General features: G+C 40.0%; 1 protein-coding gene across 13 annotated transcripts in view; it reads right to left on the bottom strand.

The window, feature by feature from the left end:
- Nucleotides 1–25,521, bottom strand: part of GRM7 (glutamate metabotropic receptor 7) — an 822,228-nt gene that overhangs the window by 153,977 nt on the left and 642,730 nt on the right. For all 13 annotated transcript variants that reach the window (XM_070576692.1, XM_070576689.1, XM_070576687.1 and 10 more), the window contains one exon: nt 17,614–18,549. In XM_070576692.1, coding sequence (XP_070432793.1) covers nt 17,614–18,549 — 936 coding nt within the window. The remainder of the gene's footprint in view (nt 1–17,613; nt 18,550–25,521) is intronic.

The following is a 25,521-nucleotide window of genomic DNA, read 5'->3' on the forward strand; positions in this document are numbered from 1 at the left end:
CCTCTCTGCATCCATCATATCACAGCAGCGTTTAAGCAATTAATATATTACATGCTCGTTTGCTAATTAATTTGATATCTGTCTCCTGCACTACAAGGAAAGTTCCATGAGAACAGAAAATTTGATTCCTTAACTCTTTTATCCCAGAAAGTAGATGCTCAGCAAGCATTTGACCAAAAAAAAGAACAAAAGAAGGAACAGGGAGAGGAAGGAGAGACGGAAGTATCTGGTACCTTAGTGTGAATGAGTTTGACAGATTAGCTTTGCCCTCAGGATCCTATCATCATGATTTAGATTAAATATCACCTCCTCAAGGAAGCCTTCCATTGCTAACAAATCTGAAGTAGCATCACTCTCTCCAGCCACTCTCTATTCCCATTTACCTGTTGTAGTTTCTTCAGAGCACAGAGGACCATCTGGAATTATTTGTTGATTGTTTTCTCTCACTAGAATGTAAGTTTCATGAAAGCACTAATCTTGTCAATTTTCTTCACTGTCCCCATGGCCTAGACAGTACCAGGCACAAAGTCGATATTCCTAAATACATATTGACGGAATGAATCAATGATTCAATCCATCAATCAACTGATTGATTGAATAGATCATTTCTTTGCAACAGAAGGTGTCAGAGGACATAAGATGAGAAAATGTGGACCACATCAGAAACACACACACACACACACACACACACACACACACACACGCACGGAAGGGAAGGTCAGGGAAGAGAAGGCGACTTTACCCCTCTTTCTACAATGATGTTGCGTTGACACTTTTAACCCCGTAAGAGCTCAGGCAACTCACCATCTGCTGGTTTCTCCTAGACCACATATCTCATCTTACTCCCGGTGAGGGGGCCCTGAGCCTTGCAGAGAGCCTGCAGATGTTTCAGCAAAGGCCCAGATGGTGCTCAGGGATGCGTCTGGAATCTCAAATTAGCTCTTGCTGCAGCTCACCTCAGTTACCTGCTTTGATCTGAACTGCTTCTGATGGGTTTCCAGAATGAATACGGCCAGAGGGCTGTCTAGGAGACAGGTTTGGAGGTTTTGCCTTTTTGGAAATGCACCCTGCTGACAGCCTAGCCACTTCTGTATTTACGTAAAATCTGTTGATAGACAAATGACTCATTTGAAAGCCAAGACAAGGGTAATCACTATAACCTAGGCTCTCAATGAACTGAAAAGATCACGTCTTGGTCATCTCTATTCTAAGTGCCTAGCACAGTGGCAGGCTACGGGGTACAGTTGTGCAGGCAACACACTGTACAAGCTCCATGGAGTGGCATTCTCATCACAGTCTATGTAAATAGCAGCCCCTGGCATTGTGCAGGATACAATCCACGTAGCCCTACTTTGTGGTCCTGATTCATGGCATGTGATGCATCAAGATGCTATGCAAAATGAGCTAAAAGAATTAGGGAGAAGGAAAACCTGGGAGGCTCATTTGCTGTCTGGGAACTATCTCAGATGGCCACTGGGCAGGTGGGTGGGACCTGAAATACCCACATCTTTTCAGAAGAAAGGAGAAAAAAAATTGGGTCCGTAGCCCTGGGACCTTGCCCATAGGATTTGCCTACTTCAGAGAAGTTGTCGAACCTTGCGTACCTAACTGAACTAATAAAACGGGTTCTCTAAAGGTAGGAATGTGGGATGCTTGTTTTGTGAGTAAATCACTTTTTTTCCCATGGATTGTATCAAGGATATATTTTCAAAAGCTTTGTCAAGTATGTACGTGCTTATGAAACTTCCATCTGGCCTCTCCGGCTCTTCTCTTGCCCATCTAGTTTTCTCCTTACAAGCAGTCCAAGTGGTCTTTCTAAAACATCATACGGGCTCTAATGCCTCCCATTGTCCCCCATCTGGCTTAGAATGGGTTCTAAAGCCATAGATGAACATCCTCTGCTTCTCTCCCTGATTCCGTTGTCTACCTCCATCCTCTACACTCCAGCTTCTATTTCTCAAGCCAATCATACTCTCCTCTGAGCGCCTTTGCCCATGCTATTCCCTCTGCTATCTCATTTCATGCAGTTTTCTGCTTGATCACCCCCTGCGTGACCAGCCTTCCCTGATCACCCCCATCTAGAACAAGAGCCCCTGCAAGGTCTGTTCCAGACCCTCGCTTATTTCCCCCATTTCTTCCTATCATTATCTATTTGTTTATTTATGTGTTGTCTCATTTTCTACCAGAATATTATCTCCATGAGAGCAGGGATTTGTCTGGTTCTCTGTTCTATGCCTAAGACCCGGAAAAATACCTGGCACATAGAAGGCTTTCAATAAATATTTGTGGGATGAATGAATGAATATTTGATATTGGATACTGTCAAAAACAGCACACTGGATAAATACAGAAAATCACAGGAATTATAAGGGAATAAGGCTATGAATATGTGACCTTTCTTTCACTACCTGCTACCTGATTAAGCTGTACTTTAAAAATACCAAAGGAGAAATCCTGCCAGAAGCAATGATCTCATCAAAATAGTATTTTAAATGCAAAATTGTTATTGTTGAATCAGCCTCAGAGATGCGTGTGTATTAAAAGGCCTTCCATCTTCTTTCTAGATGCTGCATTTACATTATTGCATCATTACTGGTGGCAGCCCCAGTGCCTGGTCCCAGGAATGAAGTCACCAGCCTGCTCAGGTCTACTTGGGTTCAGCTGTTCCTAGGCTGAGTCCCAGGACAGGGTGGTGCAAGAATTCAGTTTCCTTGTATTTTCTAGCACAAACTGTCTTCAGTCCAGCAGTGGAGAAATGGCATATACACTAGTGTATAAGGGGATGAGAAAAGATGTAGTTTGTCTTATTCTTTTAAAATACATACTAGCCCTGAAGAAATTTTGGAAAATATACTTGAGCTAGAAGATGACGGTGCTAATACACAAATGAAAATATCTAAATTTTATTGAGCACTTAATATGTACCAGGCACTGCTTTGAGTACTTTACATGAAATAAATGCATGTCAGATTGATCCTTTCTATATCTAAGTCAGATAATTTTGCCTGCACTCAAAGCCCTCCAAAGGCTTCCCGTCTTATCCAAGCTGGTTCCACGTGAACTGATGCCCTGTTCCCTGTCCTTCCATGCTCACCTCCTACTGTGTGCCTCCTTACTTATCCTGCCCTCTTTGTTATTTCTCAAACATTTCTGGCATGCTTCTGCCTTGGGGCCTTTGCACCTGCTGTTACCTCTACCTGGAATGCTCTTCTCTCACATCTCCTCACGGTTTGCTTCTTTACATCTTTGCTCGAAGGTCATCTTCTCAGTGAGGTCTTCTCTGAGCACCCATTCAAAATTGCAAACACTTTCTCCCCCATCCTGGCATTTCCTCTCCCTGTTACTTTTTTCCATATTACTTGCCACAGTCTGACATTTTCTATATTTTCCATCTGCTTATTTAAAATCTACTTTCCCTCCATTGCAATGTAGACTGAGAAATTTATCTCTTTTGCTTCCTGCTGCTTCCTCAGCATACACAACAGTGCGGGGTATGTATGTGTGTGTGTGTATTTCATATATATGGAATGCGTATATGTATACGTACACATAGAAATAATGAATTAACTCATTTATCCTCATGAAACTCTTATGAGATAAATACTATTATCACTCTCATTTTACAACTAAGGAAATCAAGGCACAGCAAGGTCAAGAAATTTTTCCAGGGTAACTGAAATGACCATTTCTATTGCTACAGTCTGTATTCCAGAGTGTGGTGATTATGTGAGACAGGGTTTGAGCAGCAACTTTCTTTGTCCCTTCCTGGCTCTGGGACCTTGGGAAAGTCACTTACCCTCTATAAATCTCTGTTTCCTCATCTGTGAATGCATGGACATTAGTACCTATTTAGTGTTTGATTTGAAGCTTTTGAAATAATAAAAGTAAACTATTCAACCTAGTGATTGATACATAGAGAATGTTTAGTGATTGGTATTTCAAGCTCTGTAACTTGCACCATCATTTTTAATAATCTCAGGTAGTACATTGTATGAAAGTTCTATAATGCATTTAACTACTTCCCTTTGGCTAGACATTTAGATTGTGATGAATATTCTGGTACCTCTAACTTTGGGAATGTTTCCAGTTTCTTTGTTATCCCTAACTCCGAAAAATGGAAATACTGGGTCAAAAGGCATTCTAGAGGCTTTTGTCACACAGCGTAAAATTAACTTCGTTAAGATTTGGTCAGTTTAGACATCCATTTGTAGTTCAAAAGAATATCCACTTTCCCATGCCCTCACCATCATATATATTATTGGATTTTTTCTTCATCTTTGCTATCCTAAAAATTGAAAACCACTTGTGAGATTGCATATTTTTGTATACTCATTGGTAATCAATTTCAGTAAATAACTTTCACAATCAATTCCTTCAGTTTAGAAAGACGTTATCTGTCTAACAACATCTGGTCATCCTTGAAGATTTGTCTTGTCTGTGCAGTCTTCATGGACATACTCCTCCAGCAAGACCAATCTTTCTCATTTCTTTTTACTTTCCTATGATTTTATATGTTAGCACTTTTCACAGGTATTAGTTTCCATGGATTTCTCCACTTCTAAACTGTTTATTGAGAGCAAGGGCTGTATCTTACTCCAAAACAGATTCATTCATTCATTCATCCATCCGTTCAACCCCCAGAGATTTATTGAGCACTTACAATGTGCCAATCACAGTTCAGGGCCTCAGGGGTCCAGAGAAGATCCAGAGGAACCAAGTGCTTGCATTTCGGGTACTTATATTCATGAGGCAATGCAGGCAAAAAGTACATGAACTAAATAATAACCGTTCAAAATAATAACTAATTCATCAGTTACTAATGAATGCTAGGAAGAGACAGAATGTAACTAGCATGAAGATAACTTCAGCTTGAATGGAGGAGAGCTAAAAGACCCTCTGATATGAGTCTGTAAGCTGAGATCTGAATGATGAGAAAGAGTCAGCATGAGAAGTTCTGGGTGACAGCATCCTAGAGAAACAGCACATCCTGTGCAAAGGTCCTGGGAAGGAAACAGTCTCAGTGTGTTCAAGGGCAAATATCTTATTAGCAAGACTGAAGGGAAGACAAGGAGCATGGGAAACATAGGGAACGAGGGTCAAAAAGATAGGAAGGTACCAGACCATCTAAGGCAGTGACAGCAAGCGTTTTTGATAAAGATCCAGATTATAAATATTTTTGGCTTTTCAGGCCATACAACTCTGCCACGGCTACTCAACTCTGCCCATGTAGCATGAAAGCAGACATAGGCAGTATGTAAATGAATGAATCTGACTATTCCAATAAAACTTTATTTATAAAAACCAGCAGCTGGTTGATTTGACCCATGAGCCATAGTTTGTGACCCTTGAACTAAGTCTCATAGACTCTAAGGAACAATTTAAATACTATTCTAATTCTGATGACGGCAGGGAGGGAATAGTAATAATAATAATATCAACGGAAAACTACTGGAGGAATTTTTTAAAAAGAGAGTGATATGATCCCCAGATGTTGGGGGTCTCAGGGTCTGACATGTTACAGGCGCTTAAAAATCTATTGTTATATAACAGTGCCATTCTAAAAGAAAAGGAAACTATTTTAAAACACTCTCTTCTACAATAGCTAGCTCAGGGTGGGTAGGCACTGGAGGAAAAAAGATAGTGTCATTATGGGGAACGAAAACCTTATATATGTGCTATTTCAGGACATCTACTAACCCGTTTTTTTTTAGACCTGTGCGATGGGAGCAATGGATCAAAATACCATCTGGTTGCTTGGTTATAAGCCAAGCAATCAATTGGAACATAAAGCTGAATGGGGCGTTAGAGGGACAATTTTCAATTTTAGGCACCTGAGGACCCCTTACAGACACCAGTGCCTCTCTATTGGGCAGACTGATCGCCAGCATCACCATTAAGGAATCATTTCTTCACATTTTGTTTTCCTAATGGCTGTGGTGGGAAACTGGATCTCTATGACAAAATGAAATGATAGTCCCTTCCATTTCCCGAAGGCTTTTATTAGGATCTAAAATTTAATGAGCTCGCTTACTCATCATCCACATAGCTCTCAACCCTGCAATCACAGGGTGAAGTCTCCTTATCTGACACAGGCATTCCTAGAGTTTTCAGTTCAATTCCTCTGTCAGTAGTTTGCCTCTGTTTGTTGTTTAGTAGCTTTGGTGCCACGTTTTCAACAACAGTGGAAAACCTGAAGATTCGGAGCCCATTCCCCATTATGATCTAACTAGGCAGTGTGCGAACTCAGAAACTAACACAAAAGTGCGAAGGTCTTATAAAACACCCCTTCCCCTGTCTACCTAGCAAGGATTCTGGGAAAAAGGGATTAAAATTAAATTAAATTTCACTATACAAATTAGAAACATCTCCGTGGTTCCTTGCCTCTCAGTTAAGTTTCTTAAAAAAGAAAAAATGTCCAAGATACTTCTATACCTCAAGGTCTAGGACATTAAACAAAGAGAAAATGATCTGATTGCTGGGTTAAAAGTAAGCACCCCATTCTTCTGGTGTTTGGTCCAGCACCAGGCAGCAGCCCTTGCCTCATCAACAATGCAATTTGGCCATCGCATCCCAACCCGGTCACTTTGACATAGCACTGAGAAGGTTACCAGAGAAACACAATGGAATTGATAGAATTGGAAGGCAGATTTAGCCAACCTAAATATGTGGTCTTGGACACTAAAACCCAGTCATTACAAACTGATCTGGGACTTTGAGTCTGTTAGCCAGAATCTCCCAGATGTGAACAACAGACTTCTTATATATAAATCAAGCCTCTTTGGAAAGATTACTAGCTTCTTGCAAGTGATAAATCAGAAAAGGAAGATCACATCAAAGTTCAAAGTGAAGATTAGGGAGCCTACAATACAAAAAAGAAAATGGCACTTGCAAGATTCATCCTGAGCTAACATCTGTTGCCAATCTTCCTCTTTTTGCTTGAGGAAGATTCTCCCTGAGTTCACATCTGTGCCAATTTTCCTCTATTTTGTATGTGAGTCATTGCCACAGCATGGTTGCTGACAAGTAGTGTAGGTCTGCACCTGGTAACTGAACCTGGGCTGCTGAAGCAGAGCATGCCAAACTAAATGATTAGGCCATTGGGCTGGCCCTGGGACTTTTTGTTTCAGTCCTTCAGTTGTCCACCAACAGATATTTAGTGATGATCCACTGTGCCTGAGGTTCCTCCTTCAGGTCTATGTACAGATGATGTACAGAGACTTTCGAGAATCTCAAGGAGTCACTAATTGAGTGGCATTCACTTGTCCTTTACATTTCTTGCCACAGCGTACTCTCAACCATCCCCTACAATTCCTCTATTGACTATTTGTCTCCTCTCCCCTTCCCTAACATTTTCATGTACATGAGACTGAAATGGGAAAATGTGACTTTTGTTCAGAGTTGACAAATTCCACATGAGCCCTCCTTGAAGTCTGTAATTGGATTATTATTTATTTGATGCTGCTCACTTCCCAATACACTGACTCCCTAGTGGCTTTAGTGCCAAACCCAGTCAGACTTGCAGAGCTAAATCCAGTGCTGAGCTGGGGCAGAGAGGTACTAAAGGCATGGGTTAACAAGCTGGGCCATCTGAGGGTGCATAGCTCCACAGCAGATGGCATACACTCTGATTCTCAAGACCCACATGCCAATCAGCTGAAGACAGCTGTACTCATTAGGAACTTCTTGCAGTTCAAGAGTCAGCAATCCATTATCCTTGGAAGAAACCAGACTGGTGGCAACACACTGAGAACGCCCAAAACAAAGGAGACTGTGTAAACACAGTATTTCTAGTACAGTATATGGACACTGTTCAAAACCAACTCTTACTGATATTCATGATATATATCAACTACTATTGTGCTGCAGTCTCACCTGTAGGCCTTTCTCTTAACTTGGGGAAGGAAGATGTAGACTGGAGCCAGTGTTCCAAAGTCTCTTCCCCACCAATCATCCTACAGAGCAGGGAAGAGAGCAGAATTGTAATCCCTAGGTCACATCTAAAGTTCTTTGATATGGGAGGTTTGCTGGCCCCTTTGCTGATAGGGAAGAGGGTGGGGTTCACAGTTGGCTACTGGCTCTCATCTAAGCTTTTCCCCCAAGACACTGTTCTCATTCTTCCTCCTCCCTCAGGTTGTATACTATCTAAAATTTGCATATAAGGAAAGTCCAATTAAATCATCAGCGGTAACCACAGTCTGTCTCCTCAGGGTAGAGTTTCACATCTTAACTTCAAAACGTTCTGCATCCAATTATGATGTGTGAGGGTTTTTCCCCACACTGCCAAGCAATGTCCTGACACCTGCTGGGTGTCCTACAGTTCAACTCAATTCCGACACTATCTACCCTGCGAGATAGCACCAGATTCCATAGGTTAAGAACTCAGTCTCACAAGGCTGTCCCCCTCCCTGTCTTCAGATGCCAGTTGCAGGCCCAGGTTGTCATCTGAGCTTCTGACCTACCAGCTATGGAAGAAACATTTTACCTACGAGATTATTGGTTTACTATAAAAGACTGTATCTCAGGCACAGCCAGATGGAAAAGATGCACAGGGTAAGATATGAGGAAAGGGTGCAGAGCTTCCATACTCTCTGAGCCTACCACTCTCCCCAAATCTCCATATGTTCACCAACCAGAAGCTCTCTGAACTTCATCCTTTTGTGTTTTGTATGGAGGCTTCATTACATGGGAGTGATTGATTAAATCATTGGCCATTGGCAGTTGATTCAACCTCCACCTCCTCTCCCCTGCCCAGAGACCAAGGGGGTGAGACTGAAATTTCCTACCCTCTAATCACATGGGTGGTTCTCCTGGCAACAAGCTTCCATTCTTAGATGCAGTCCAAAAGTCACCTCATTAACATAACAAAAGATACCTCTATTGCTCTCATCACTTAGGAAATTCCAAGGGTTTTAGGAGCTCTGTGCCTGATGAAACCAAATATTTGTTTATTATAAATCACAATATCACAACTATCCTGCAAACCATCACTGATAAGCAAGGAATAATATTTCTAAAATGTATTCAACACGTCATACCTCTGTCCTAAAGGTCCTTGAAGCACAACCACTCTACTTGCCTAAAAAGCATACATGGTTCTCCAAGATTTCTCCTCTATACCCACCTCTCCAGAGTTAGCTCTTGTCATCCCCTAATCTATACTATAGCCTCTACTTATGGTTTCCCCAAATACATGACTATTTTACCTTCGGCTGAGCTGCCTGCCTTGACCTACACAGAAATTTTTGCTAAGGAGAACCTAGGGTAGAAGGATATAGTTCTCTTACTGAGTATTTACCACATGCAGAGAGTGTCTGAAGCTCTCTCTATACTCTAATTCATTTATACAATTCTAGTTTCATTATGGATGCAATTTCCAGTTTCAATACTGTGCAGATAGGTCAACAGGTAGAAGAGCAATTGATGAAGTCTCAAGAAAGAGGAGGAAAAGGAGAGGAAGAGTTTGGATGCAATGAGATATTTTATGGCTTTATTGACGTATAATTGATAGACAATAAATTGCAGATATTTGAAGTATACAATTTGATCAGTTTTGATATAAGGATACTTCTGTATCCAACACTGTAATCAAGAGAGTGAACACATACATTACCCTTCAAATTACCTTGTGCTCCTTGGTAAATCTTCATCCTCCCATCCCTAGCCAACAACTGATCTGCTTCCTATCACTATAGATTAATTTGAATTTTTAAAAGAATTTGCTATAAATGGAATTATACAGTATACACTCTTTTTTATCCTTGCTATTGGATATATCAATAGTTCATTGCTTTTTTATTGCAGAGTAGTATTCCATTTTATGGATGGACACCAATTTGTTTATCCATGCCCCTGTTGATGGGCATTAGGCTGTTCCCAGTTTTGGACTATTAAAAATAAAGCTACAGGAAAAGAAATGTGCAAGTCTTTGTATGGACATATTTTTTCATTTCTCTTGGGTGAAGACATAAGAAGAATGGCTAGAGTAGTATGGTAGGCGCATACTTAACTTGTTAAGAGCCTGTTTGTTGGAGGAGGTCATAGAGAGGATGTGACTATCAGTTGACCCCAGAGCTAGACCTAGGCAACCAGAGGCTCCTCACCCCGTCTCCTGTCCTTGGAATATGCATTCTGCTCACCATTCCCACAGTGGGAGCCATTTTAAAGGAATAGTCTCGAGAGGGTAAGGTGGTGTTGAGACCATCTGGATGGTATATGTGAGTTAAGGCCTCTCTACAAGCTTTTAAAATTCTGGCAGGTGGGTTCAAAGATCTACCTGTCTTGTGGCCATCCAAGACAAGCCTTGTAAGTAAGTTCCTTGCCATCTACCAATCTGGAGTGGTCTGCATCTTTCTTCGGTCTCTCCTTGCCCTCCATGTACGGGGGCCAATTTGTGAACCAATACTGCTAAACTGTTTTCCAAAGTGATTGCACCAATTTTTACATTCCCACCAGCAGTGTAGGAGAGTTCCAATTGTTCCACACAGTTATCAGCACCTGATAGCATGTCTTTTAAATGTTGTGCTCAGCAAGTTAAAGATCTCATTTTCTCTTAAAACCCAGGTGTAGTAATAATTACACCCATTGTGGAGATGAAAGAACTTAGAACCAAAGAGGTTAAACATCACATCCAAGATGTACAATGATGAGGTTTCTGATACTATAGGATGATGGGACAGGGAGAATGGCCAACAGACCAGCTTCTAGGACCAGGGGGCAACTGGGATGGAAAAGAAATCCTAGTTGGGCCAGTATAATGACCTATAGTATGGGGAGCTCAAGACCTCGAAGGTGGATTTGGCAGACGCTTGAATGCTCACATCAGACTATGTTCTGTTATACTTTCTTGTGCTTTGAGAGAAGTTCTTTCTAAAATTAAGTGGTCTCTGATGCTCTAGAAATGCTAAGGAACAGAGATTTGCCTTATTGTCCTGGTACCAGTTAGAAAGGTAAGGCCTTGTTCTGTGGCTGGGTCTTTTGGTGGCTGAGGTCGCAAAGTGGAAGACACCTAATGAGAACAGCAGACTTCAGGGAGCACTCCCTGGGGGACAGATTCAAGATCTCTTGTTGAGTCTTCCCTTTTAGCAGGAATTTTTTCTCGAGTGCCTCTCTGTTCAAATCTTGAATGGTTGGGGCCTTTGTTTTAGCATAGTGAGGATTTCCTTCTTAGTTCTAGCTCAGCTCAGTTTTACACAGGCTCTTGGCTTTTACCTGCTGAACTAGCTATTCTGGCTAAAGGAAGGGACTAAGACAGTAAAGGCTCAAATTATCGTAGGTGACTGCAGCAGAAATTAGCCGATGCATCATGAGGGGGCAACACAGGACTATGCTACCCAGGCCGTTGGCTAATGCCAGGCGCGCAAACAGCAGGTTTTAGAGGGCTGTTCGGAAAGAAGCTCAGTTATCACCAAGGTCACAGTAGGAAGCAAAAAGGAGATGGTTTCATTTGCTTCTGGTGTTAATTCAAACAGACAAAACTAAACAACAGAAGCAAGCCCTCAACTCTAGGTGCGCATGCCCAGCTCAGCATGGGTGCACATACGGCCTCGGCATAAATTGTACATGGGGACATTTCTGTCCACTGTGTTTAGATGCAAGGTGAAAGTTCTTATTAAGCATTCCAGAAGGGAAAATATGGGGTTTTGTTTTAAAATATGTTTGTGTCTGTGTGTGAATTTGTGTGTATTTATAGATCTAGAAGTAGGGTTGTCATACTGTTGACAATGATTGCCTCTAGAGGATGCAATAACAGGAGACCTCTTTCTTTCCTCATTTAGTTGCTATTTGAAAAAAGATTTAACAGTGGACAATGCTACTTGTAAAATCCAAAAGAGAAAATATTCTGTAAGTATCTATTTCAGTAATAAAGCAACAAACACAAAAGGAAAAATAAGGCATAGTCTACTCACTTATTCTTTTAATGTTCACAACGTTCAAAACAGCTTTCAAACCTGCTCTATCTTTTCTAGTCTCTCAGGCTTTCTTCAAAACCAGTGCCATCTTTTGTCAATCTATTGCAATCACTACTTAACCAGTTTTTTTTACATCTAGCTGCTTCACATTTGCTCATCCTCAAGAACATCCCTGGAATTCCCATTCAAAATAGCCTGTTCTCACATTCCTCCCACATTCATGAACTTTTGTTGGATCTCCATAGCTTCAAAGAGAAAGTCCAAACGCTGTCCTGCACAGTTTGGCTTCGCTACTCCTCACTGCATCATTACGTCTGCTGCAGAGTCCAGGCCCACGAAACCAGAGCGGAGTGGAATCTCATCAAGGGAAGACCATGCATAATTCAACATGGGCATAAGGGAATATTCACCCTGAGAAAGGATAGCAGGTATTTCATCGTACAAGCTATACTATTTAAAATTAACTTGGCTTACCACTTTGAAAAGATGCGATTCCTGCCAAAAGTTTAATTTGAGAATGTAACATTGGAATCACTTTGTTTCAAAACTTGCTCATAGAATGAGGTTTTATTGAATTTTATTATTACACGCTCTCATTTTTGCAAGAGTCATAGTCACGTAAGTGTAATCTGTCTCCTCACTCCACGTGCCATGTGTTGAAAATACCGCCTCTCTACGTTTTTACACATGATATCATTTCTTACTGGATTGTCGTATCACTTTCTCTGCTCAGTAACTTCAATATACTTGTCACATTTTCTCTGAAGCTTCAGTGTTGTTCCTTTCTCTGTGTGCCCAACCTTCATTCTTTGTGTGACGATTGTAGCATGCCTCACCCTTTCATTGTTTCTTTGAAGTTCCGTGTTGACCTATTGGTCAACCTATTGGTCAACCTATTGGCTTGTGAGTTCCTGACAGACAAGGACTCTGCATCATAGTCCTTCACAGAGTACTAGAGGCATAGCAGGTGCCTCTCCATTGTTAGTTCAACTACTGAAAGACCATGAGAAAATTTTAATCAAATCAAACAGCACAGAAGCATAAACTAATATATTAGGCCCTAAGAGAACTAGGACTGTGCCTTTCTGTACAGCATTTGGTAATTAAAAAACAAAGATGTGTAATCAGAGACCAAATAAAGACTAATGAAAGCACACCCCCATTTCCCTGACTATTCTTTACCTTTAAGTGGATTAATCTTAATGAAAGCTATTCATTGGCTTTCACGCAACAACCAGAAACAGCTGGATGAGAAGAGATATCAATGGTCATTTGTGGAAGCCCAAATCAGAAGCAGCACATGGGTTTCAAATTCATTCCAGTTCTGATTTATTGGTAGGGATTGCCTGAAAACTGTGTTGATAAGAATTTCAAGACCATTCTTGTGTTCAGGGGAAGCATGCCATGATTGATTAGTGATGTCTGCCTTGGGCATGGATCGGAGAATATCTACCCACCTGCTAAATATTTCTGATCCTCCTATTGGTCCTAGGCTGGTTTTGCTTTGTGTTCAGATTCTGGGGAGCTATCTGCTACATGGGGAAGATCAAAAGGTCATGGCCTATAGTCCTAGCCCTTCAAGAAATACTTCTGGGAAACAATGCTATCAGCCTGTCCTCTTGCTATCTCTGGTCCCAGGGCCAGTGCCTTTGTCCTGGCTTTTAAGTTCTCTGGCCCAGAACCTTGGAGTTGGCATTCCATTCAGACCTTCTGATTTTAGACTTTGTCTTTGATCCTGGGTAGTGTCTTTCTGATCTCCTGGTTCCTTGATCTTGGGACCTCCAATATGCTTGGGATGAGAATTAATTTATTCCCAAAGGCTCTGAAATTAGAAATTGAGGAAATATTTATAGGACGTCTTCTGCGGATCAGAAAGAAAATGTGTAGGCAGTTTTAAGAATCATGCTTGGTTTCCACTGACATTTTTCCAGCATGCTTGTTAAAAAATCTAGAGCTCTAGGCCCCATTCCAGCCCTACTGAACCAGTTGGGAAGGGCAAAAATGCAATATTTCTTAAAACAAATTCCTGTGGGCATTTTCATAGACACAACTTTGAGAACCACTGAGTTAAGGACCCTGAGCTGGTTCAGAGATTGCCAACAGTAGTCCTAGTTCTGTAGCCCTAATTATTCAGTGGAATAATGCTTCAATCAAAACCAAATCATCCCTGTTTTTAAGTGTTGTAACTCACCCTCGTTCTGTTCTGATATGTGAGAAGAGTGACCCATGGGTGCCATTGTAGAAGACATAGTCATTTCTTCAAGCCATTATTCTTTTTCCAGCATTTTTCTCTGACCAGCAAATGCCTCAATCCTTTTCTTTCTCCTCTCTCGCCATCCTCCTAACCAAACAAATACAGATGCACAGAGGGGAAGACCTCTGAGGCCCACTGATCCCATTGCTTTTATACTAAAGTCTACTTTCCATTTGCAGAGCCAAGGGGTACAAAGCTACATGTATAAGAAATAAATATGCTGGCTTATTTAGAAAGTTCTCCAGACAAGAACTGGCTGAAAAAATTCTGGATGAACATAGCATCTATGGGGTTTCTCAGATTCTGATGGGGTAACCTTTATCTTCCCCACCTGGAGTATGCTTCTTTCCCAGCTTCATGCACAACTCCCTGTATAGATGCAGCCACAAGTCAAGTCTTTGTTTTTCATGGAAAACAATCTAGTCCTCTACCACACAGTGCCAGTGGATGACAGCGGGATGTTACCACACTTCATTAGGCCAGCTAGCGCCTACTGTGCTATTGCTTTCCCATTTGCAGTGTTTCCTTGAATCATTACAGTCGCCTAAATATCATTCCTAAAACCTAGAATCATTCTCTTATGGCTAAAGTTTACCTCTTCCATCCTGACCACATTGCAAGATCTTCACTCTGGAAGTCACAGGGTTAACAGTGATAAAACAAGATAGCGAGAATCTCCTGCACCCTCCCTAACAAAAGCAAACTTCATGGGGTTTGACGTTTTGCAGGAAAATAAGAAACATTTCTCATATTTTATGCTGTGCTAATGAAGTCAGCTGATGAGAAACTTCACAGATATCCCCGTGTAATCAAAATGAATTCAATTTCCTGAAACAGTAAATAGTTATTACTGAACTCACTGCCTAATCTTTTTGTTGTATGTTTTCTGTTACAATGGAATTCTTACACCTGAAACATTTAAACTGTTAAATCTAAACAAAAATGGAAGGGCTATGATTCTATATGTTGCTATCTTGGCAATAATGCCTCTTGTTGAGATTTTTCTGGTGCGTTTGGCAATTTGCCGCCTTCCGCAATTTAAGTTCCATGGTTTCACGTACGTAAAATATTTTTAATTGATCACTCATGCTTCTCTAGCCATATGTCTATCATTAGGGTGTGTGCACTTTCATATGACAATTCACTGTTCCCATTTGGCAATTCAGTATCTTTAATTGTGCCTATCAACCACGTAAAACATCATAACCCATTGAGAGTCTACAAAGAGTAACATGTGTCTTCTAAACTCCGAGCTACAAAGCACCCTGTTTGAAGACATCTGAAGTTTCCCTACAGTTCACTCCTACCGGCACAATGTCTTCCAGAACAACTAGAATCAGTGAATTCAATTCCTGAAAGCTTGCATCACTTTCAGGTTTTTCGACGAGTAAATTATACCCCTGACTTTATTGAAAAGATTCACAGTCACGACTAGAAATGGCTAGAAATGACAAATGAAATAAGAGAGACATATATTGTCAAATATGCATTACAACAAGGTTCATCTATAAAACAACAGCAATTATTCCCGCCTTTTATAGTCCTCAAGAATAAATTTATAGGAACTTAATGTTTTAACCTGTTGTATGGGGAACTGTGTTTGTTTTAAGAACAAAATAACTATTACCTCCATAGGTTTGGAGGACGCACATCATTCCCCATAAAAAGTTCAATGATTATCAACTTACCAGCATACATTTGGAGAACTGTTTTTCTTCTTCTCTCTATTGCATTTCACTACCCTAACTCATATTTTACCATTCCCTTGGCCCAGGGATAGATAGAAGCAATAAAATGAAAATCAAGTTGGTTTCACAGACAGTAAATATGAATTATGAATTTGAAACATACAGTTGGAAACATACTATGCTCATTGAGCATATATTTTAGAAGAACTTCCTCTAAGACATTTTATGACTAACACCATAATCTGGAACTGTTCACTTGTGCTTGGTTTTAGAATTCTTCGTGCTTTCATGAGATATTCACTTTTTTTTTTTTAAACACAGTCCAAACTTATAGCTTCTGAGTCAAACAATTTAGGTAAAAGACACATTTTTAGTTAGGAAACCAGCCAAATCCTTTATATTATTATACAAAGAACAGAAGTTACAATAAAAAAGTCAGATTCAACTAATTTCTAGAAACATAAATTTGTAGATTTGTAGACATTCCTGTTTCAATCCTTGTTTTCCCCATTTAGGGCACGAAGTCCCTGAATATTTGAGACTTCTCCAAAGTAACATGGCATTAGGCTGGACCCCCAATGTCTTAACTTCTCATCAAGCTACAGCTGTGTTCTGTCCTGTAGAGTGTTCCACTTAGGACTCTAGGTCCCAGTTCTGGTTTGAGCTGTCCCAACATGTCAGAGCCGCCTTCATCAAGTGAAAGAAACCACATCTTATTAAGATCAACGTATCAGGATTCCCCAATTTGCATATACACAAAACGATAGCCAGATGGGGTGAGTATGGAAGTCAGATGTATACGAATCATGTCTAGAACAACACCTTAGCATTGCCTAATTTGCATGCATGTCAGACCTACAGCTAGACATATATTAACTTCATTAAGAATCAACGCATTAGGGCTGACTAATTTACAGAGTCATAAAAACTTATAACTATATTGGGGGAGCATGTACACTAACCATATCTAGGATTAACATATTAGGGCCCACTAAGTTTGAAAACTGAACTTTCACAGCTTGCTGACACGTGCTTTCCTACCTACTGTTCCTCCTTCTGCTGGAAAGTTGAGTCTCGGGGATCACTCTGCATCACTTGACGTGATTAATGTACATCTAGCTGTAGGGAGCCTGGGGTGGAATGATAACTAAATCTCTCTTGAAGTCACCCATCTGGTTTCCTTTCTTTCTTTCTTTATATATATATATATATATATATATATATATATATATATGTACACACACACACACACACATATGTGCAATTGGGCAACTCTAATATGCTGTATAGCTCATATACTAGATCCAGTCCACAGACACAGCCTACATAGCCACTAAGAAGAGAGAGAGAGCTAGTAACGACCATCCTTGTCCTGGAGGATAAGGAATTGTGGCCCTCTTTTCCTATCTCAAAGAAATACGTGTGTAAATACAGAGAGTGGGAAATGAGTGAACATGAAAGTTTAATTTAGGTAGATTAGATAATTTTATACTGGAAAAGCTCTTACTACATTGAATAATTCTATGATAAATTAACTTCAGAAGGCTAACTTTGGTTGGCTTCCACTGGAATAAATGTAGCACAGTTCACTGCTGCTTTTAGACTTCTATAGCATGGATGCCTATTAATCCAGGATTTCTCTACTCTTGGGAATACCATTCTGCATATATAGAACTTCTCACTCTACACAATCAAGTTGGTTTCAATATTTACAAAAATGAACACATTTTTGAAACGTGGTGTGGTGTGAATTTTCACTTACCTTTTCCGCTGACTGCGCAGTGCCAAAAAAAATTGGAATGAAGGCAAGCCATACTATACATGTTGTGTACATAGTGAATCCAATGGGCTTAGCTTCATTAAAATTCTCTGGGACACCCCGAGTCTTGATGGCATACACAGTACATGTGACCATGAGAAGAATGCTATATCCCAAGGAGCAAATGATTTGGAGATCTGTAATGTCACATTTGAGAACACCCCTGGCCTGCTCAGGGTTCATTGTCTTATGTTCATCATAGTCTATGATGATGTTGGGTGGATCGACACCAAACCAAATGAAAACACCTAGAAGCTGAACTGATATTAAACTGGAGGTGATTGCCAGCTGTGATGTTGGACTTATGAGTCTGGGAGCTGTTACTGATTTCTTGCCCTGTTCAAATATGCGATAAATCCGATTGGTTTTTGTCAAGAGGGCTGCATAACTGATGCACATGCCCAAGCCCAAGAAAACTCTCCGGAAAGAACACACTGCCACATCAGGTTTGGCTATCATCAGGAAAGTGATGATGTAGCAAAGAAAGATGCCTGTCAATAAAACATAACTCAGTTCCCGCCCCGATGCCCGGACGATGGGTGTGTCGTTGTAGCGGATGAAAGTCGCCATAACAAAGATGGTGGCAATGATCCCCAACATTGCTAGGAAGACAGGGATAACTGCCCAGGGGGAATGCCACTCCAGTTTGATGATGGGGATATCCTGGCAGCCAGTTCGGTTTTCATTGGGCCGCTGATCATAGGGACAATGCTGGCACGTCATCTCATCAAACTGGTACTGGTAGCCATCGCAAGGCTCACAGGTCCAGCAGCAAGGAGTTCCCTTTTGCGTCTTCTTTCTTTGGCCAGGCTTGCATGGCAGTGTACACACTGAGGCCGGGATCTCCCGGAGTCCTTTACCCCACTGCATGTCCTCTATCTGCAGCATAAGAAATAAGAAGGTACAAACAAGAAGATTACTCAAGAGAAAAGAAAAAGAACAATAACAACAAACAGTAATCATAGCAGTGTTTGACATTGGACCAGGTTAAGTAACTTACCCCCAGCTAGTAGGAGCTACAACCAAGATCTGACTCCCCACCATTTCACTGTGGCGTCTTTCCTCCTCATCACTGTAGACTGTATTCCCCACATGCCTGATTCTAAGAATTCCCTGTGGCAACTCCTCAAAATACAGATTCTCTATTCCCACCCTAGACCCTAGACAAGAATACCTTGAAAAAGAGCCTTTGGTTCCATATTTTTAACAAGTGCCCAGAGGACTCTTAAGACTAGCTAAATTACGAAATACTGACATGCTCTCTACTACCTTCTCCTGGATAATAAGTGCAAATGTACCAAGTCAAGTTAAAAACAAAGAAAAATCTTAAGTATATGAAAAGCTCCATTCATCTCCTTTATTAGGCATTTTTTGAAAAATTGTTTTAAAGTTATTTTGGATGATATTGCAGTGCTGACCATCTTCCCTGAAATTCTGTAGTTGTCACTGCCATGTTTATTGAGAAATTTTGAAGCAAAGTGAACTATTCTACTATTTATCACAGAGGCGCAATAAGGTTCATTACTGAAGGCTTCAATTGTTGTAGTGTACATCCTAAGAGATCAGCAAGCATTTGATAAGAAAATAAGATGGTCTGGAAACCTCTAAAGATGGGCCATTACCTATCTGGTGATGACATTTAAGCTAAAACACTATATCCTAGAGAAGGATGAAAGTGTTTTTGCTTAATTAGAATATTGGTTTTCTGGAGGTGAATTCATAATTAACAGTGTTGTGAGAAATCCTGGTATTAGAAACAAAGAAAAACTTTATTATTGGGCTGAAATCTCGTGGTAGTGAATCTCTCTCATCTTTGCTGGCACAGCATCTATTCTTCCTCTTTCTGGGTATTGGGTCCTCAGACTTTTTTTCTGTGTTCTTTCTGTGGGATAGAACTTACACTGAAGCTCCGGGGGTTGCACACATGACCCAGGCTTGGTCAATCAGCATATTGCAGTCGTTCTCAAGCTTGAGTGTGCATCAGAGTCACTTGGAAGGCTTGTACTACCCAGTACGCTGGGCCCTACTCTCAGATTTTCTGATTCACCGGGTCTGGGATGGGACCTGAAAATATGTACTGTATTTCTAACACAATCTCAGGTAATATTGCTGGGGATTCTCTAGGCACCACACTTTGTCAACCACTGGTACATTCCAACCTCCTAGCCACAGAGATTGGGTCATGGGTGGGATCATTATGAAATAGTATGGAATTTAATTTCATGACTTTTATTGAGTTTACACAGAATAAAAATCTTTGTTTTTGTTGGATTTGCAGTTTCCAGATGTAAGGACGCTGGTGCTCACGGCCACTAAAAGGAAGGAGTTTATCAGAGAAAGAAGCCAACATAAAGGAAAGCAAAGAGGAGTATTGAAGAGAAAGATTACTGATGAGCCTGTTTGAGCTCCTAGATATGGCTATGCCTGAAGCAGGAATTCCCTAGGCTGTGCTATTATGTAAACCAGTAAATTCTGCTATGCTGAAATACTTTGAATTGTATTTCTACTACTTGCAACCAAGAGTCCTGAAAAATATATGTCCTAAATGAATAATTTCAGGATCTACGCGATGCAAAAGATATACTTAGCAAATTAATTTACAAAATAAATTCCAGTGATCAAATTTGGCTGATATTCCCCATACCTAGTTAGTTGAATTTTTAATACACTTGAATTAAAAAATAAGTCAGAAAGATACTAGACAGTCCAATACTTTTTCATATGTATAATTTTAAGAGATAGTGGAAATAAAACTAATTTATTGCTCATTGAAATGTCAGTGCTGTGTTAAAACAGGATGCAATGTACAGCAGGGTGTGATACTTCCATCAAAACTCGAACGAGTACTACATTCAATATCTAAATCAAATGTAGTTGACTCTGAAAAAAGATTGGCTCAGGGATTAAACTTCATAAAATATCCCAACCTTCTAATAGTTTAATTTAAACTTTAACCCAAGACCCAAGAATCTTAAGACGACTCTTGTGAACTCACTTGCCTGAGCACGAAACCCAAGTCAGCACCAATAAATCTAACTAAATATAAAATATGATCATTTCTTTCTCAACATCATCGTTTTTGTGGCAGTTAAGTCACTGGCAGCCATCCCAAAGCCATAAAATTAAGGAAATAATTTGTAACAAGAGAGAAAAAGATATGCATTAACTTTATAAATGTCAAATTTCCAGAAGTAGGAACCTAAAAAATTGCCATTGTTAATACAAATGTTTCCAAATGTCCAATTAAAAGGTCCTACTCATGGTTAGTAAGAAAGATTAACAACAACAACAAAAACCATAAATAAATTTCATTAGCCAAACTTGTGATTACCTGATTCCAACACTAGTGGATACTAACATGCCATATGATTAAACTTGATCTATAAATGTAGGGCTCACACAAATATAAAATAAAATTATTATTATATGTAATATTTTATAGCCAACTTCAAATGTTGCCAGCTCACTATTTTTTTTCCCTTGGAATAAAACAAAATGCCCAGCAATGCTGAAGAGCTTCTTTTCCTCAGCTTATCCAAGTATGTACAAGAGCCGTAACTACAAACATTACCTTGACTGATTACTTAATTTGTTTTCAATTTTCATTTAACGTAGATTTCAACTCAATTTAATTGTATATATTAGACCAACAAAGTCGCCTCTTGGTCCAAATGAACAAAAGTCTAATTTACTTGCTTTGCCAACAAAAATCATTATTGAAAATATAATCTGTGTTCTATGAAGCTACCAACTGCCTTTTAAAAGCTCTAATAAGTGACAAGTTTGTTAAAGTGACACATATGATTTGCGTATATCTATATCCATCGAGGTAAACTTAGTGCCTTGTTTCATAAGAAGAAACAGCTGCAAATGCCCATGGGCACACATTTACAAGAGAATAATAATTGAGGGCTATGAAAAATCAACAGTAATGTTAATTTACTTTGCCAGAAGGCTAGTAGGAAGGCAAATTTCAAGTTTATTCTGAACTCTGCAATAAATCTGTATTTCAGTTAGCTAGAAAGCCAAAGTTGAGGTACAGAAAGATTAGGGACAAGGCCAGGATGTTAACATCATCTTCTTTAGAAGATATAGTTCTAAATTCCCTGCCAGGGATACATTTTCCTCCTGGATGCCCAAAGTTTATGGTTACTGGATACAGGATCTGCTCAGTAGCAGGGTCGTGGGGAAGGGCGATTGAGACCCCTGCTCTTGGGAAGAGAACAGAATTTATAGCTAGTACCATCAATTAACACCACGCATGGCACACAGATTATGTGGATAGGCGAACCAACGTTTCAGGAAAGAGAAAATTATGCAGTCATGGCCAATGAAAGCAAAAATAAGCCCGTGGTCGAGTCCTAGGAAAGTGTTCTTCATTCTCAAAAAAAGAGACACAAAGAAGGGATATGTTCTCTTCAGTCTTCGAAATTTGATGTATGCAAACACAATGTATGGAGTTGCAACAGTCATTTTGCGACCATAAAGAGACAAGCCTAAGGAACAAAGCCAGTATGCTGAGGATAGCAAAAAAAAAAAAGACAGATAAAAATAATTTGTTTCTTTAATGGCATAATTATGTCACCAAATTAACCAACACTAGTACCACTTTACCCCTGAATTTCAAAAAAAGAAGATAAACTCTCCTTACTGGTTAACCAGGTCTTTGTGGGTAGTCTACTACTTGCAGTCAAACATCTGACTAGCACATTCTTTCTTGCTTCTGCATCTGGTGTGTGCAGACCTTCTGAGTCTGTTAGACAATTAGCCAGTAATTCAATTTCTTACATGGACAGTAGTTTGCTCTGAAGGAAAGGGGACTTTCAAATCACGCATGATCAGAAACACTTGGCTTTGTCTCCTGAAAATGCTCAGGAAAAAGGGTGGTAAAGTCCTGAACTCAGAAAGTCAGCTGTGACTCCATTGCCTCTGGCTCAGAAAAAACAATGAAAAAGCACCTGTCAGCCACAGTTCTCTAGCACAAGTGTCTGGCAAAGAAAACTTGGGGTCTGGTTCCAGCAGCAGAGAGAACTACTCCACAGGGAATGTGCAGACCTTATAATTACTAGAATTTTAAAATAAAACCAAATTAGTTGCTGACCTACTGCCAAATGCAGACATCAAACAGAGATAGAATTTTTATAAACACTGGTGCATCCATTTTTATCTAGATCTGTTCTTGCTCCACACGGAAATTTGCTATCTGAAAGAGAATTTTGTCACTCCAGGGATAATTTCTTTGGTGAAATTCTATTTGCATATTTCCAAAGCTTACTCTGTAAACCAAGCTGGCTGGTGCTTTCATTGCATAATTCTCTGCAATACTATTTTTACTTATTAAAATCTTAATAGAATGAGCTAATTTAAAAAGAACTTTCTAATTAAAACACCATTTGTTCATTAAAATACGTTTGTCCTGTCTGATTTATGGAAAAAGCTTTTTAGGAAAAATACACAGGAATATTGAATTTTTAGTCCTAGAAAAGAGCCAGGTTTCGGTTCTGGTGTGTGTGTGGGGGTAAGGTGGAGTGGCTAGCAAGAGCCTCACGTGGAATTCTGTACCATCTCTATGCTTAAAAAAGACTAGCTCCTATTTTTAAAGCTGAGGCAGCATGATTAGACTATGAAACAGAATTTGGGGACTGCTATATTACAATAAAAACACACATTAATTCAGATTCTACTTATTCAAAATTTGTAATTATAGAAATCATCCTTTTTTATGTACTCTAGGAAAAAAGTGTCATACACAGAACTATTAGGATTGGCTTTTAACTAAGGTAGGTCCTGGGCGTTCGTGGAGGGGTTCAGAGCTTCATCTCACTACAAAGCCTCCGGAGGTCCAACATGTGGACAACTTTGCACAGTTACTGAGACTTTGTTTTGAATTAAGCCAGTGGTTCCCAACTTGTCTGCACGTTTGAATCACTTGAGCATCTTCTAAAAATTCCAAGTAGACATCAGTGTGTTGACAGCTCCCCAGATGCCTTACAGACGAGTTTGGGAACCATTGAACTAAGCTCTCTGAAGGGCTGGGACCTAGAAGATCTGTGTGCTGTTTAGAGAACCCAGTGACTCCAGATTTCCTTCTCTGGGCTTCTATTCTTGACCTTGTGAGGCACTGCCTCTCATTAAAAGTCTGAATCAAAGGCTCAGTTATAGTCTCTTATGCTTTAATGGGAAAGCATGAAGCTGTAGTAGAATTACAAATCAGGAAGCTCTCTGGATTTGTTTCATAACGTCATTGACCAAATAACAGAAAATGCCGACAGAGGCCAAGCGTAGGAAGTAAACGGATGAAGTGGGTGGGAGTAAGAACCATCTCTGCCCCCAAAACAACCAAGTCTAAAGGAGCACATTAAATTATACATCCACATATGTTAACTTGTACATCGACAACAGATTTCATAAGAGCACTGCCTAAATGACCTGCATTTACTGTTTCAGTGCTTGCATTTCCCTCAAACATAAGGGCCAATAGGAGGGTTCTCGTTTTAAATTTACCTAATGAAAAGTTCCCAGACTAACTGAACAGTTTGCCTCTAGAGTAAATCTAGGTTTCTCTTTCTTTATGAAACTTGTCTACACTTCTAACTAAAGGGTTGCCTTTACTCAGTTTTAGAACTTCAATTTATTTTTCCAGATGAATCAGAAAAAAGTCCTCTGTGGAATCTCCAATTTTTTACAATGTTGATGCCTTTTAAAAAGTACCATATACTCAGGTGGCCATACTATGCACAAGTGCTGACACTAGTTAGCTGTCTCTTTCTGAAACAATGCTGCCACTAGAGGAGCCATCTCCTCACAATTTGCATGCTAACTACAAAAAAATCTCTTATTTATTCCCCCTCTGGGGACACAGTTCCCTAAAAGCTTTACAGTCAAAGATTAGATATTTAATCTTGTTCTAAATACTAAATGCATTTGAAAGTAGTTTTTTAAAGCCTGGATTTAAGAATAATTTATAATGTAAACATATTCACAAGGATGTCTCAAAATAACGTCAAATTAAACTTGTCCAAAACTGAATTCATGATCCGCACCAGGGATTGGCAAACTATGGCCCGTGAGCCAAATCCTGCCCACCGAATGGTTTTGTCAATAAATAAAGTTTTATTGGAACATTGCTCATTCAACTACATGTCATCTATGGCCAATCTTAGGCTACAATGGCAGAACTGAGTAGTTGTGAATGCAGGGCCCACAAAGCCTAAACTATTTACTATCCGGCACTTTACAGAAAATCTTGACCAACTCAGGTGCAAAGAAAAGAGAAGGACAAAGCTCTAGTGCATGGCAGGCTTCTCTCTCCATAAACCAGAAGTTGTGTCATCTTTGACACATTCCTTTCCCTTTGCCCCCCACATCTAAGTTATCAACAACTCCTATCTCTTGCAATCAGGTAGGTTAATTATTTCATCCCACAAAGTATATTTACTAAGTAAGCTTACTGTGTAATAGACTCTATTTTAATTGCCAGGAACAAAAGATGAGTGTCTTAGAGAGAGGAAGCCTCTTTTCTCAACTTTGAGACCACACCTGCTCTGCAAGTGCTTCCTATCAAGTGTCTTCACCTCCCTTTCCTACTGGCCTTTTCCTAATCCCATTATCTGCACCATAGCCAGACAGACCCTTTAGCATGGAGATCTAATTTTGTCACCTTTTTGCTTAATCTCTCTGATGACTTCTGCTTGCTCTTAGACCTCCCAGATGCTCCTGCATCGTCTGCAGGAATGCACATCAACTGGCTTCACTCTCCTGGCTTCGAGTTCCATGAAGCTTCCTGTCCCTCAGTGGCTTTTGTACTACACTATGCTGCCCAACAGCTCTTCAGTTCACTAGCCCCTTGCT

Source organism: Equus przewalskii, chromosome 15 (genome assembly GCF_037783145.1).
Source record: "Equus przewalskii isolate Varuska chromosome 15, EquPr2, whole genome shotgun sequence".
In the NCBI taxonomy this organism is placed as follows: domain Eukaryota; kingdom Metazoa; phylum Chordata; class Mammalia; order Perissodactyla; family Equidae; genus Equus; species Equus przewalskii.